This window comes from Pangasianodon hypophthalmus, chromosome 1 (assembly GCF_027358585.1).
Source record: "Pangasianodon hypophthalmus isolate fPanHyp1 chromosome 1, fPanHyp1.pri, whole genome shotgun sequence".
NCBI classification, from domain to species: domain Eukaryota; kingdom Metazoa; phylum Chordata; class Actinopteri; order Siluriformes; family Pangasiidae; genus Pangasianodon; species Pangasianodon hypophthalmus.
In genome coordinates, this window is record NC_069710.1 from 11,959,400 (window position 1) to 11,974,820 (window position 15,421).

The following is a 15,421-nucleotide window of genomic DNA, read 5'->3' on the forward strand; positions in this document are numbered from 1 at the left end:
CACACATGAATTGGCCACCACAGAGTCCTGACCTTAACCCCATTGAAAGTCTTTGGGATGTGCTGGAGAAGACTTTATGGAGTGGTTAGACTCTCCTGTCCTCAATGCAAGATCTCAGCCAAAAATTAATGCAACTCTGGATGGAAATAGATGTTGCGAAGTTGCATAAGGTTGCTGAAACAATGCCAGGACGAATGCGTGCCGTAATCAAAGCTAAATGCAGTGCAACAAAATATTACATTGTGCAAATTTTTTTTTTGGCCAGGCAGTGTAGTATTCATTATTATTATTCAACAATATGACTTTCTTCTATATTTGCTTTATAAAGATACAGTGATGAAGTTGTTATACAAAAAATTTCAATGCAAAATGTATAATTATGGTTCAGACACTCACATTAAAATCAAATACACTTGCATCCTCTTTTTATCCAGTTTTTTGAGAAGCTACAGTGTTGATCCTTAAAATGTTCACGCATACATTTAAATTTTTAGACAATTCGGTTTTAGATGCCTTAAAACAATTCAATTCTGTGAAATACATCTGGTTAGCCAGTGTAAAAACAAATTATTGTACTTATATATAGAGTATATCTTTAATAATATTATAGCTTGCTTCACTAGTTTTCCTTTCTTAGGATATAAAAGGTATCATGTTTATACTTTACCTGAGTGTAAATGAAAATTAATACTTAACCATGTAACTTTTAATACAAATTGATTTGTGTCTATAGTTACAAATTTGCAAATGTGAGATGAAAAAAAAAACATGCATGATGTCATTTTTCCAGCAAGTTGCACTGGCTAAGGAGTTTGAGAGTTTGCTGTTAGCAGATGAACGCTTTGAGATCTGTGCTGAAGTGGTGCTTGGCCTGGTCTGCTTCAGATTAAAGGTGGGAATTACAAAGATTCAATTCTCTGAGTTTTACATTTCATGGCACTGGCATGCAATAACACACACACTATATATATATATATATATATATATATATATATATGTGCACCCACTTAATAAGGAACACCTGTACACCTGATCATTCATGCAATTAACCAATCAGCCAATCATGTGGCAGCAGCACAATACGTAAAATCATGCAGATACAAATCAAGAGCTTTAGTCAATCTTAATTTCAAACATCAGATCTCTGGCACCAATAACCATGCCACAGTCAAAGTCAGTGTGATCTCAGTGACTGTGGCATGGTTATTTGTACCAGATTAAGGTTTTCAGAAGCTGCTGATCTCCTGGGATTTTCATGCACAACAGTCTCTAGAGTTTACACAGAATGGTGCGAAAAGCAAAAAACATCCAGTGAGTGGCAGTTCTGTAGGCAGATCTGCCTTGTTGATGAGAGAGCTCAGAGGAGAATGGCTAGACTGGTTTGAGCTGACAGGAATCGCAACTAAACAGTAACTCAAACAACCACTCTGTACAACTGTGGTGAGCAGAAAAGTATGTCAGAATGCTCAACATGTTAAAACTTGAGGCAGAATGGCTACAACAGCAGAAGACCACATCAGGTTCCACTCCTGTCAGCTAAGAACAGGAATCTGAGGCTACAATGGGCACAGGTCTTTTTTCAAGCTTCCATTGGATAATTAGAAAAAGACTACATGGATAATTGCAAGAATGAGCAGGTGTAAGGGTGTTCCAGTAACGTAATCCTTGAGTGTAAATACACATTAAAACACATACAAAAATAAAAATATGTAAGACATTCTACACCGAAATATTTATTTACATATATGAAAATATAGAAAGTGTAGAAAATATAGTCTAGAAAGTACTTAAAGATAGTTTGTTTTTTTCTCATGCGTACGGCTCAGGGCTCGAACGACCTGAATGAAACCCTGCTGAAGAGGATCAACAGCGGTCGCAGGATTCACCTGGTGCCGTGCCAGTTGGCGGGTGTGTTTGTGTTGCGCTTGGTTGTGTGCGCTCGCACCACCGAGTCACGGCACATTCATGAGGCCTGGACTCACATCACTCAGCTGGCATCCGGGCTTCTCTGTGAGAACCAACACTGAGCACCGGGCACAGCACTGTTCTCGCTAATCATTCTCTCTTACACACATCCTGCTGCTGCAATTCTTTCTCATCTTTCTGCGTGTTTATATGTGTGTGAGATCTGTCGTTGTCTGCAAAGTGGTTATATATGGATAAAAAGTATAACGTGTCTGTAATAAATTAAAAATTATAATTGCTGTGCTATAAAAGGAATAAAACACTTTTAAGAAGTGATATAAATGGAAAATAATGAACTTTAGGGTACTGACAGTAACTCCCATTGATCATTTTCTTATACCACCACACCCCTAAAGTGTTTTTAGAAAACAAGAGTTTATTCTTTCTAAAATCCAAAATGGTGGAATTCTTAAAAAAAACTAAAATGTACTACTCAATTTGGACTTATGCCTCACTGATTTCTCAATATTGCTTCTTCCTTATATTTCCTAAAAAAAACCAAATAAACTAGCTACCTAATGTTATCACTGTGTTCACTCCAAAATCACGACGATGCCTGATTTCTTGCTGCATTTGTTCGAAATCTACTTAGACAGAATTATAATACTGATGAAATGAAACCAGTTCTTGATAGTGGACTTGCCTATATTTTCCTAAAGCGTATATATGTGTCTGTAACGAATTATTGGTCGATTTTAGAAATATATCTAAAATCAGAATGAGGTTTTATTGGTGGTAGTTAATGGAACAAAGTATAAAGGAAGTGTTTTGGGTGTCATTCTGTCATTGTGTTATTATGTATTGTAGCCTGGTGTTGGATTTTTGTTGTTATCTGGCTTACCAATGTGCACAAACACTGTTATTGTTACTCATCATCTTGAGATTTTGGCATTGAAAAGGTTCAGACTTAAAGCTACTTGCTTTAATCTAATGGGACATGATTTGGGTTCTGCAGTGACTTCTGAAATAAATGAATGAATATTATCACATTATTCCTTCATTTTTCCACAATTCATCCATGAAATGTGCTATATTTATAAAATATTGGTGCATGGTCACAAAAACATTTTAAAAAAAAAACATTTATTATTCAAGACTGCATTATTTGGAATTGGGTCACATTAATTTTTAGGAATTTTTCAAAAAATCCCTGTTTAAAATGGAAGTCTATTGGAATATTCTTTTCATACACTATTACCTTGTGATATGGAAAGTGCAGTGACTTAATATATATCTATATAGAATATATGTCAATAAATCCATCAATATGTTCCTAAATAAATGAATACATACATATATACACAGACATACAGTCAGGTCCGGAAGTATTTGGACAATGACAGAGCTTTTGTGATTTTGCCTTTATACACCACCACAATGGATTTGAAATAAAACAATCAAGATGTGATTGAAGTGTAGACTTTCAGCTTTATTTTAAGAGGTTCCACAAAATTATAGCATTTACCATTTACAGCCAATTACAGCCATTTTCAACAAAGTACCTCCATTTTCAGGGGCTCAAAGGTATTTGGACGAAAATCCTTTGCAGTCAATGACTGCCTGAAGTCTGGACCCCATGTTCTCAAACAATTCTGAGTTTCCTCCCTGGAGATGCTTTGCCAGGCCTTCACTGCAGCCACCTTCAGTTACTGCTTGTTTGTGGGTCTTTCTGCCTTCAGTCTTGTCTTCAGTAAGTGAAAAGCATGCTCTACTGGGTTGAGATCAGGCGACTGACTTGGCCATTGAAGAATATTCCATTTCTTTGCCTTCAAAAAGTCTTGAGTTGCTTTCGCAGTATGTTTAGGGTCATTATCCACCTGCACTGTGAAGCGGCGTCCTATCAGTTTTGTAGCATTTGGCTGAATGTGAGCAGAGAGTATAGCCCTATACACCTCAGAATTCATCTTGCTACTTCTGTCAGCAGTCACATCATCAATAATCACCAGTGAGCCCGTTCCATTGGCAGCCATACATGCCCATGTCATAACACAGCCATGTTTGACACATGATGTGGTATACTCTGGATCATGAGCTGTTCCTTTCATTCTCCATACTTTTCTACAACAGCAGAAGACAACACCAAGTTCCACTGCTGTCAGCCAAGAACAGGAATCTGAGGCTACAGTGGGCACAGGCTCACCCAGTTTCAGTGAGCATACATGCATACATACATGCATACACACATACACTGAATATACATATTTCATATTCTTTATCTTGGTAAATTTATTCATTTATTTAATTAGTTATTTGTTGAAGGATATACTGGGATAAATTTGTTTGGAATCTTACTTGGGAAATCTTACTTGTATGAATTGAAAAACTGTATGAAAAAAGAACTCCAAGCAATTTTTGGTGGTGGAATTGTATTACAGGCAAGGCTCAATATTTGCCAGATATGTATATATATGGCCAGATCTGGGTGCACTAACCTGAATCTGCTGTACTTCTTGAACCTGTCCACTCTCATTTATCCTGAGCATCATGATGAGAACAGACAGCTGTAACATTTGGCTCCAAACAGCCGCCTGGGGGTAAAACCACCAATCTGCTTCCTGTCTCGGTAGTAACCTTGTAATGTCATGCTCAGGCTAATATATTGTGTTAAAATCCCGCTGGAGACAGACTGGAGTAGACCAAACATTTTGATTAAAATATTGGTAGTGCACACAAGAATTGTAGAAGAAATAGTTACACCATTTGATAATGTTATGTATCCATGGAGAGGTCCATGACCATTTTATTTGTAACTCATGATCGGGGTTCAAGCCTCGGCTCAGCTGGAATGCATGCGTTTTCTTTATAAGTGCATAGGTGATGTAAAGTAAAAGATAAACCCCCCAAAAAGATGGCTACCATTATCCAAAGGCACTGGTGGCTCACTAGGCTAGTGACTTCTTTCTCATGATCGGGGTTCAAGCTTTGGGTTAACTGGAATGTAAGAGTTTTCTTTATGAGTGTGTGGGTGATGTAAAGTAAAAGATAAACCCCCCAAAAAAGAAGTAGAGTTTCAGAAGGTACTGGTGGCTCAGATGTCTAAGGGTGAGTCCCTCTGTGGTGCAATACCACACAGGATCAAGACTGCCTGCAGGCGAGCTGAAGGTGCTGGAACCAGGTGGGGCACTAAATCTGGCAAAGTGAGAGAAAGAGAGTGAAAGCCAGTATGTCCCACCTGGGGCTCCTGGAGAGGTGGAAGGAGGGGTTATGCTGCTCTTGGCTATATACATGTAGGTGCTTGTGTAATTATTGCTGTTGTTTTACATGCTTTATATTTTATTTTTGCTACTATATATTTACTTGCTGTGTGTATATATAACACTACTACCGTTGTTCCTCAACTCAGTGGTTCAACTCTCACCTTCTTCTGTTTTTTTCCCCCTATGAATGATTTATCTGTCACAATGCAAAGAAATGCAGGTGTTATGCTAATGTGTGTTAAATCTTAATTATTTATTAACTGAGATTTCTTGTTAATTGTGTAATTGTGCAAAAAAAAAAAAAAAAAACACTATGTAGTAAATGTGATTATTCCAACGTAGTAGTGATAAAGTGCCATATATAGTAACAGCAATAATAGTGTTATTAGTAGAACACATGCACTTCTTCATGAGCCACTGTTGCTGACTGAAGACAAGGCTTTTTTTGCATTTATCTGTCACAATCATTCACATATGTAAACTTCGATATTTCTTTTATTCTGGATCTCCAGGGTGTTTTCCTTCAGGCTGTGTATTAAATGATTTCAAAGGCTAACAGACAGCACTCATAAATAATGCTGATACTGCACTTCAGTTGCTCAAAGGACAGAAGCATTGCCTTGCAATTTTGTGCTGTCTTGGTGGTTGATTTAAAACTCCACCATGGTGTTGTGGGTCAGTGCTGAGGGTTCCTGAAAATGTTGCATCATTAGCCACATAGCTTCCATTGAGAATTTTGAGAACCTTTCATTTACTATAAAGATTTTCCTCTTGCTCTTCCAGCCTTCTGACATTACAATTTCCCTCTTTGCAGGGAGAAAATGTGCGTTGGACAAGTGCCTCAGGGTGTGCACACACCCTACTAGCAACACCTGCCATTGCCATTTAACAGTAACAACATTAGCAAGGGAAAAAAATGTGCAAGCTAAGCTAATTAGTTTCCTTTTTCCTGAGCCAAACAGTAAGTATTCAAACATAGTTGTACCCCCAGACCCTCTGTTGTACTACTCCGGAAATTAGCATTAGTAATCATGTAGCATTAAAAACATTTTAGAAGTGAAGGTAAATCCAGGCCAGGTGAACAGCTGACCAGTTGTGGGTCTTGCTCAACAGTCTTCTTGAAAGTTGTCAGATCTCTGGCAAGGCTGTGACTTGAACTTACAACCTTCCACTTACTAGCACTTCAGACTTTTTCTCAGGAGATAGTTCAGTACATTTTTTTTTCTTAAATTATCAAACATTTATATAAATAAATGGTGCTAACTACAACATATTATATTTTGTGTATATACTTTGTTTACTTTAATTTACATTAAAATAATATAAATTCTACATCATGCTAATTCCAGCCAAAAGTGTCACCAAGAACATCAGGTTTCCAAGCAAGTACAGGATCATGAGAGTTGTTTCTGCACTGATCTAATGCAAACAAAAGGCAAACAAAAGGAAAAAAGAACTTCAGCATGTGCTACTCATTGCTTCTAACTGAAAACTAGTTACTACTTCATTGTAAGCAATAACTGCTTATTAAAAATACATTTTGGTTCAGAAATTAATTGAATAATTTTAATAAATTAACTATTTAAATGTCATTTTCAAAAGTTCTATATGTGTCCAAATTTTTTGACAGGTAGTGCACTTATGCTATATTTGAAAAGAGCCGTTTAAACAGCCATTATAAAATCTAATTCCACAACCAAGAACCCTTTTTATTTTATCATGCATCAGAAAAGAAATAGTAACACACAGTTGTACTTCAGTGATACTTACTGGATACATTTAAAACTGAGTCAAATCGATTTCGTCATTGGTCGCACATATACACTTGTAACACATAGCTTTAACATAATACTGACTCCGTACTGTCCTTTCAATCAACTTTAAAAAAAAAAAAAAAAACTTTTTTCCACTAGTATTAGTGACAAATTCTGAAATCCTTTACAAGAAATCCTTTATGGCAATTTCACAAAATTTATTGAGTTGAGAAATTCTAAAAAAAAAATGAAATAAATAGTGGTTCTTGGTTGTGGCTTTGGCACACTTACCAGTTCAAAACCATTTTCTTCATCATCTGTAAAAAAAAAAATAAATAAATAAATTATATTAGCAAGGTGAAATTTTTAAACAGCTACATATTAGTTTACTTCCTAATGTTTCTATCACTATCATTGATACTTTTGTCTATAATATTGTCTATACAAATGTAAAAAAATGTTTACCTCCCTGAAGTACACTAACACTTTTTAAATTAATTTTAGCGCTACTTGTACTAGCCAAGAGACCAGAAAGCGCAAAAGTCCTTTGTCCTGAAGACCTTCCCATGTCAGAAAACAGACTGTTGTGTTTTCTGTGCTGATACATATTTATTTTCAATATAATTCATTTATTTTGTCAAAATATTCAAGTAGATATAAAGACTGTTCTGTTCTGTTTCTGTCTCTCCTCAGCTTCTGGATTTTTATCAGATGACTTGTACTGCTTGTTTCTGCTTCATATACCTTGGTGCATTTTATATTGCAATGAAAAAGTAGTAGTGCTATAACTGACAAAGGGGTATGTTAAAAGAAACCTAGTAGTAGTCTTTTCATCTTTGGGCAAAAAAAATAAGCAGCCGTGTAGGAAAAGTGATACCAAACATTTTAAGTGAACTTATTCATTACTAATGAATTAGTCATTCATTATTAATGAACTAGTAATGAAGCAAGCAGAACCTGGGCCTTCCTTAATAATATGTCTGTTACAATTACAATCTGTTACAATAACAAAAGCGGATTAGTATACCTGCCTCTTGCAGAATACACGTATTGAAAAAAAAATAAATAAATCTTTGCCCGAAGTCATGTATTTGCATTCCCACAAGGTGGCAGCAAATAGTAGACAAATAGGCAAGCTAATTCCTTCTGCTGTTGTTCTTGAATTAAAAACACCAAAATTCAGGATGTAGACCCCACACCACAGAACAGAAAAAGTGCTTATTATATTAACAAATGATGTAATTATATCTTTATCATCAGTTTTTGACACTACAGACCATAATATTCCCTTGAATATTAGAGAAGAGTAGCTTGACCAAAAATCGCCAAGAAAAACAAGTCAGTTATTGAGTACCAGAAGTATTTGTCTTAGGTTCATTGTTGTTTTCTTTGCACGTGATTTATTTAGGAAATATTATTCTCGTCCAAAATGTCCAGTATCTGTACAGTACTGTATGGAACATGTATGGAAAGTGAAGTGAAGTGACTTGTGGCCAAGTATGGTGACCTATACTCGGAATTTGTGCTCTGCATTTAACCCATCCAAGTGCACACACACAGTAGTGAACACACACACACACACCATGAACACAGACCCGGAGCAGTGGGCAGCCTTTTTGGTTGGGGGTTCGGCGCCTTGCTCAAGGGTCTCACCTCAGTCGTGGTATTGAGGGTGGGAGAGAGCGCTGGTCATTCACTCCCCCCACCTACAATCCCTGCAGGACCCGAGACTCGAACCCACAACCTTCAGGTTCACCTTCAGGTTTGCAAGTCCGACTCTCACATCCATTAGGCCAAGACTGTGAAAGCATTTGTGTATTTACCCGTTTTTCTTAAGTGCATGTGAAGCTCTTGGAGAAGAAAAAAGAGTCCCTCCCAGCCCACGAATCCACCCATCACCTCAAGAAGAGATCGGTCTGAGTTGCAGATTAGCGACAGGCCGGTGAATATGGCTGCCACTGCCAAAGCGAAATAAACATCATGTCAGTGCTTTATGTAGCAATAGAGAATCAGTGGAATGAACTGATGTGTGTAAGATTACTCTGTGTTCCTACCTGCAAGCACTTTAATGGCAGCAGCATTTATATCATGCAGCCAACTGAAAATGTATCGCCTGCAACAACAAAAGTTTGAAGGTATGGATATTTTTTATGCATGTTTTCAAAATTCAGAAACTCTTTACAAGTTACAAAGGAAGCAAAGAAAAAAAAAAAACATCCAACATGTGACATATGTCAAATTATACACTAATAAGGTATGACAATACCAAACAGTGCCTCATTGTGTCACATTGAAACAGTGGACTTCTGCTTTAACTGAGTGGCTACAGTATGAACAAAGTACAATGCTAAGCCTCTACCGTTCATGTTCAGGTGCGCAGCGAAAAGCAGCTGCGAGTGGTTGAATCAGGCTGAGGATCAGCACCGAAGTTCCCAATATAGGATGAAGCCCCTAAAACACACAGAGGAGTAAATATCATCATATAGCATCTTTTATATATTTCACCATCATTAGTCTTGCATGCCAGCCAGAAACAGGTTATTTACAGGAATCAGTGGCTTTTGTTTTCACAGAACAGACACTGCTGGCAGGCTTAATACCCAATATCAGTATTTCTGTTTTTATCAGAATTTTAGAAGAATGAAGTTTTTTATTCATTCTGGATTTTAGTTTTTATACCTTAGACACAGTCATCCATTTTGCACAGCTGTGCTTCCCAAAGTAATAAGTATAATCATGTAATAAGTGTAGAAGTGAGAGCCAACATTGTGTTTGGAAATTATTCCATGATGCAAGATACACTGATCAGACATAACATTAAAACCACCTGCCTAATATTGTGTAGGTCCCCCTTGTGCTGCCAAAACTGCTCTGACCCGTTGAAGCATGGACTCCACAAGACCTTTGAAGGTGTGCTGTGGTATCTGGCACGAAGACTTTAGCACCAGATCCATCCCACAGATGCTCATCTGAGATGTGGGGAATTTAGAGGCCAAGTCAACACGTTGAACTCTCTGTCATGTTCTTCAAACCATTCCTGAACAATTTTTGTAGTCTGGCAGGGTGCATTATCCTGCTGAAAGAGGTCACTGCCTCAAGCAGTTTAATCGCAGTAGCATTTATATCATGCAAAGAGGTGTACTTGGTCTGCAACAACGTTTAGGTAGGTGGTATGTGACAAAGTAACATCCACGTGAATGCCAGGACCCAAGGTTTCCCAGCAGAGCATTGCCCAGAGCATCACACTTCCTCCACCGGCTTGCCTTCTTTCCATAGTGCATACTAGTGCTATCCCTTTCCCAAGTAATCAATGCACACATACCCAGCCGTCGACATGATGCAAAAGAAAACATGATTCCTCAGACCAGGCCACCTTCTTCCATTGTCCCATGGTCCAGTTCTGATGTTCACGTGCCCACTGTAGGTGCTTTCGGCAGTGGACAGGAGTCAGCATGGGCACTCTGACCGGTCTGCAGCTACGCAGCCCCATACGCAGCAATCTGAGATTCACTGTGTGTTCTGACACCTTTCTATCATAGCCAGCATTAACTTTTTCAGCAATGTGTGCTGCAGTAGCTCTTCTGTGGGATCGGACCAGATGGGTGAGCCTTCGCTCCCCACACGTGTCAGTGAGCCTTGGACGCCCATGACCCTGTCACTGGTCCACCAGTTGTCCTTCCTTGGACCTCTTTTGGTAGGTACTAACCACTGCATACTGGGAACATCCCACAAGACCTGCCGTTCTGGAGATGCTCTCACCCAGTCTTCTAGCCATCACAATTTGGCCCTTGTCAAAGTCGCTCAGATCCTTATGCTTGCCCATGTTTCCTGCTTCCAACACATCAACTTTGAGAACCGACTGTTCACTTGGTGTCTAATATATTCCACCCCTTGACAGGTGCCACTGTAATAAGATAACCAATGTCAATCACTTCAACTGTCAGTGGTTTTAATGTCATGGCTGCTCAATGTATAAAATAACTTTTTTGTGCACTTTTTCCAATTCTGAAGAATCTTCATTCCCCCATACATGGGGGTGGTGTCCCCAGGTGAGTGAGCCTGAAATAGTGACATGGAGGCATCTTGTGGGCTCACCGTTGGCTTGGGAACATCTGGGGATCCCACCATTACCCCCACCAGGAATGTCACGGATGTTCTAAACTAGGCATGTTTGTTTAAAATGAACCATGGTTTCATGCCTGTCCATTAAACTATTGTGGTCAGTAGCTTCAATTGCTCCATGCAAGTAAGAAAAAAGGTGGATGGATTTTTGATATGGCTTAACATGACAAACCCAGTTGTTACACTTTGTTTAATTTCCATGCTTGTCTAGATGTTAAGATAGCTAAAGTTGCAGCTCCCCATTAGGATATCAAGATCTTAAAAGTAAGCACCTACCCCACTCCAGCCCCTAACATGTGCAAACAAAAGAACAATTGCAGTGATGGTCACAGCAACAGAGACGGACATTAAAGACACATGAGCCTGAAAAAAGAGACAAAAAAGAAGGTTTTGAGTTTCCGTGATTGTTGGATGGTCACTTAAGAAAAACTCTCAACGCTAAACAGTCTACTTGGATTGGATATTTGTATTCACTTTCAATAAATAAAGGGAAAAGGCCTACCACAAACCAGAGGTCATTGCGACAGCAACCTTTTCCCATGACTGCCTTCAAATAGCGTGCAATCATCATGCCCGTGCTGGCAGTACACATCCAGGCAATAAGCATAAGAGAACCTGAATCAGGAAGTCTTATTTAGAAGGATCGCAACAGGTAAACAGCATGGATACAACAAGTGGACACAGAAGTAGCACAAACCATGGGCTTTAATGATCACAGGCAGCTGCATATTTCTGGTAATCTGTGGATTGAATATATCCACTGGGGCAGCACTAACAAATTGATTTTGTCCATGAAACAGGATTTCACCTGCCAACATAAAAAGCTGCTTCACTGTTCTATTTTATTTACTACCTGAAAAAGTAAATGTACACAATTAGTAATTTCAGAAATTATTGTTGGTTCTTATACAATATAAACCTCCCTGGAAAAAAATGACATTGATTTCAAACAGTGATTTCTGAAAACATGTGAGTTACATGTGTGCACTGAGGATTTAATACCGAAATACCGAAATATCCTTCAAACTGTGGGAATATTTTCATTACAGCAGAGACCATTGAATTACAAAAGGAAAATTGGCATATAAATTCGACAAATCAAAACAGCGAATTAAAAGTGTTATAAATGTGGTGGCAAATTTAAAAAGAAAAATGGGATGTGCTGTATCAAGTGCCATATTGTTAAATTAAACCAAATTTGCAGTAAATAATGACAACTAGGACTACTCATGAAGCAATATATTGTCAGTACACTAGAGTCCTATTATATTTATTTTAATGCTTGTTATTGTCTTGTTCATATATCATCATATTAGACTTTTTAAAACTGTCTTTTGCTTTTTATGTTACATCATATGACATAAAAGCAAAGAAAAAAAATCATTTCCTTCTTCAGTGCAAAAATCCCTGATTTTTTTTTTTCAAGTGCTTGTGATTAAAGCTGTGGGTTTAGACAATACTTTTTAAAAAATGTATTGGGCATTTCTACTCAAGAAAGGTTTGGAAACCTTAGAGACGTCAACTACTGTACACTCTTTTTCATAATATGAAGGAAAAACCCTGAAACTTAACTCACGTACCATCAACACTTGATCCATAGGCAAACAATAGATAATGACTGCTATTCATTCCTGAGATTCTTGTAGTACTGATGGGGTTTCGCGATATAAAGGAGCAGCTGATGGCTCCATCCATCACTGAGGTCCTTATATGTGAAACATTGCCCTATAAAAGATTAGGAAACCTTTCTGAGTACACAGGAGTTAAGTGTAACTTTATTCATGCGTTGGAAGGCATCTTTACCAGTGGAACATTCTTTGGTCTGCTTCTCCCAGTAGAGAAGGCATGACGGACATTGGTGCTACCATTACTGTCCAGGACGCAAATGTAGATGTCATCATTACCCTGAAAAAAAAAAGTATTCAAACGTGATACCAAACATTTATTCAACATTTATTCTGTTTCAGTCAACTGCTAAGGTTTTGTATAGTATGTACAGTACTGTGCAAAAGCCTTAGGCAAATGCAAAGAAATGCTGTAGAGCAAAGATGCCTTCAAAAATAATGAAACTAAATGTTTCGACATTAAAAAAAATACTATAAAGAGCAATAAACAGTAATAAATGAAACAAAGTCAATATTTGGTGTGACGATCCTTCACTTTTAAAAAAAATAGTAGTCTCAGGTACAGTGTGTGCAGTTTTATAAGGAAATGAGCTGTAAGTGTTACTGAGCATCTTGCAGAACCAGTCACAGTTCTTCTGGAGACTTTGACTGTCGCACTTGCTTCTTATTTTTGCAGCAAAACCCAGCAGCCCTCTTTATGTTTTTTGTCTGAAAAGTGTTTCTTATGTAATATGCTGCTTTCTTTCCTGACATACAAACATTTTTCTAAAAAATTTAATTTTGCGCTGAAAAACTAATGTTTGGAAATCTAAAATGGTTTTGTACTGAATCAATAATGTAGAAGTCATAAAATAAAAATCTATAACAAAGTTTGTACTGAAAAAACTAGAGTGCCTAAGACTTTTTGCACAGTGCTGTATATTTAGTATGTTCAGAAGTGTTTTATTCCTCTTATACCACAGCAATTTGACAACAGTTACAATTTTGAATCTATTCTAATTTAAAGAGCAACATGTTGTGCATGTAATGTTGTGGAATGTCTGTAAGACAAGCTAGTTCCTATTATCGCTTACATCATAACAGCTAACAGCAGCCTCTCTTTTGAACTCTGTTGAAGTTAGTAGACAAAAAAAAAAGCAGCTCATGTTAACAAGAAACCGAAAAGTGTAAACTCCTCTGCCCTAAGGACTTTCACATATTGGAAAACTTACTGACTGTTACAAAGTGCTGAATTTGGAGACTTCTTCCACCAACATTAAATATCTCCTTACACCATATCAATGATTATATGCTTTTCTTCATGCTATAACGAGCACATTAATATACTCCAATGATCTTGGTGTATGGTCTTGCAGCTGGAACTACTGTCAGACCTGATGTGATAGAAAATTAATCAACATCTTCTGACTAATTTGTATGCCAGAAATACCCTTAAAATATACTCCAAACATGAAGGAAACTTTTGAAGAAAAATCAGAGCATGAGGAATAATACCATAAGCTGGTCATCTGAAAAGCCAAAGGAGACAAATCCTTCTGCAAGTCCATGGATCTCAAACGCGATTTCCCAAATACCAGGCGACGGCACGGCCGACATGAAGTAGCAGTTCGCGTCTTTAGCCGGGTCACAACCGTCGGGTTTACTGAAGCACACTTTACGAGTCCCACATCCGGCACTAGATATGACTATCTGCAACAGAAAGTATAAATACACCATATGAATGAATACAGTGTGTGATATCAGTGAACAGTTATAACGTAGACGGATGTTTCAACTTTGAGAAGAATGTCTATAGATACTCACTGAATTGCAGCATCGGAGCAGCAGGGTAAGAGAGGTGAAGAGAAGAGAAAATACAGGCATCTACAAGAGAGTTAAGGCTTGTATAAAGGATGTGATTACTATAATTCCATTTCCTATTCACACAATCTTTAATTAATATGATGGGTGTTTTAATTAATATGAATGTATATAAGAATGTTAGTACAATTGAATGCAAGTCAGTGAACCTCTGGTATGTCAGAGTGACATTATTCTAGGTGCATTACAAGTGAGAGTTAAATTAGGAATAAAACACTTGGGGGCATTCTGTTATAGGAAAATAACTGGTGGTGTGATGTGGCCCAACGCGAAGCAGAGTTACTCTTACTGTTAGTGTTTAAGTTGTTATTTTCCAATAACAGCACATTTGGGATCAGAGTGTTTTATTCCTCCTATACAACAGTAATTTGCCAACAATTACATTTTTTATTATTATTTAACCATTTCATGTATAATTTTAATACATATCCAGATACTTTCATATTTTCTTTTTTCTTTTTTTTTTTTTTTGCTTTAAATTGCTTGGTAGTGTTGAAGACAAAATTTTTTTTGGAAAATATAATTTCTGAAAATTTACTCAAAAAAGAGTTTAGAACTGCTGCATGACCCTCTACCCCAAAACAACAATAGTTTAAAAAAAAACTCCTAGGCAAAAAACATTTTTTACTCTAATTTTTTTGTCATTTCTTTTTTTATTTTATGTAGAAAGTTAGTAAAAATTAAGAAAGACAAATAGTCTAAACAAAAAGGGAAGCTTTTGTCAATTTACAGTAATGCTCCAGTGATTTGAAGGTGATTTACATATTTATATTTCCCTAAAATATAAAAAAAAGATCCATAAATTGACTGTCCATAAGTGTGGACACAAAGTATGAAAGGGTTAAAGAATTACTTTTTATCCATTTATAGTCACATTTAACCTTGTGGAATAAAGTTA

General features: G+C 37.2%; 2 protein-coding genes across 4 annotated transcripts in view; one reads left to right on the forward strand and one right to left on the reverse strand.

Moving 5' to 3' along the window:
* Positions 1-2,949, forward strand: part of ddc (dopa decarboxylase) — a 33,110-nt gene extending 30,161 nt beyond the window's left edge. For all 3 annotated transcript variants that reach the window (XM_026925991.3, XM_026925992.3, XM_034307358.2), the window contains exons 13-14: positions 791-892; positions 1,827-2,949. In XM_026925991.3, coding sequence (XP_026781792.1) covers positions 791-892; positions 1,827-2,027 — 303 coding nt within the window. In that variant the 3' untranslated portion in view covers positions 2,028-2,949. The remainder of the gene's footprint in view (positions 1-790; positions 893-1,826) is intronic.
* Positions 2,950-3,894: 945 nt separating this feature from the next.
* LOC113534105 (putative ferric-chelate reductase 1) lies at positions 3,895-15,060 on the reverse strand. Its single transcript, XM_053242189.1, has 12 exons — positions 14,467-15,060; positions 14,158-14,352; positions 12,842-12,943; positions 12,615-12,763; positions 11,736-11,875; positions 11,541-11,653; positions 11,315-11,401; positions 9,276-9,367; positions 8,971-9,029; positions 8,740-8,874; positions 7,208-7,233; positions 3,895-6,581 (listed from the first exon to the last, which is right to left on the reverse strand). Exons 1-12 carry the CDS (start codon positions 14,524-14,526, stop codon positions 6,492-6,494), a joined length of 1,248 nt encoding a protein of 415 aa, XP_053098164.1. The 5' UTR covers positions 14,527-15,060; the 3' UTR covers positions 3,895-6,491.
* Positions 15,061-15,421: the final 361 nt, after the last annotated feature.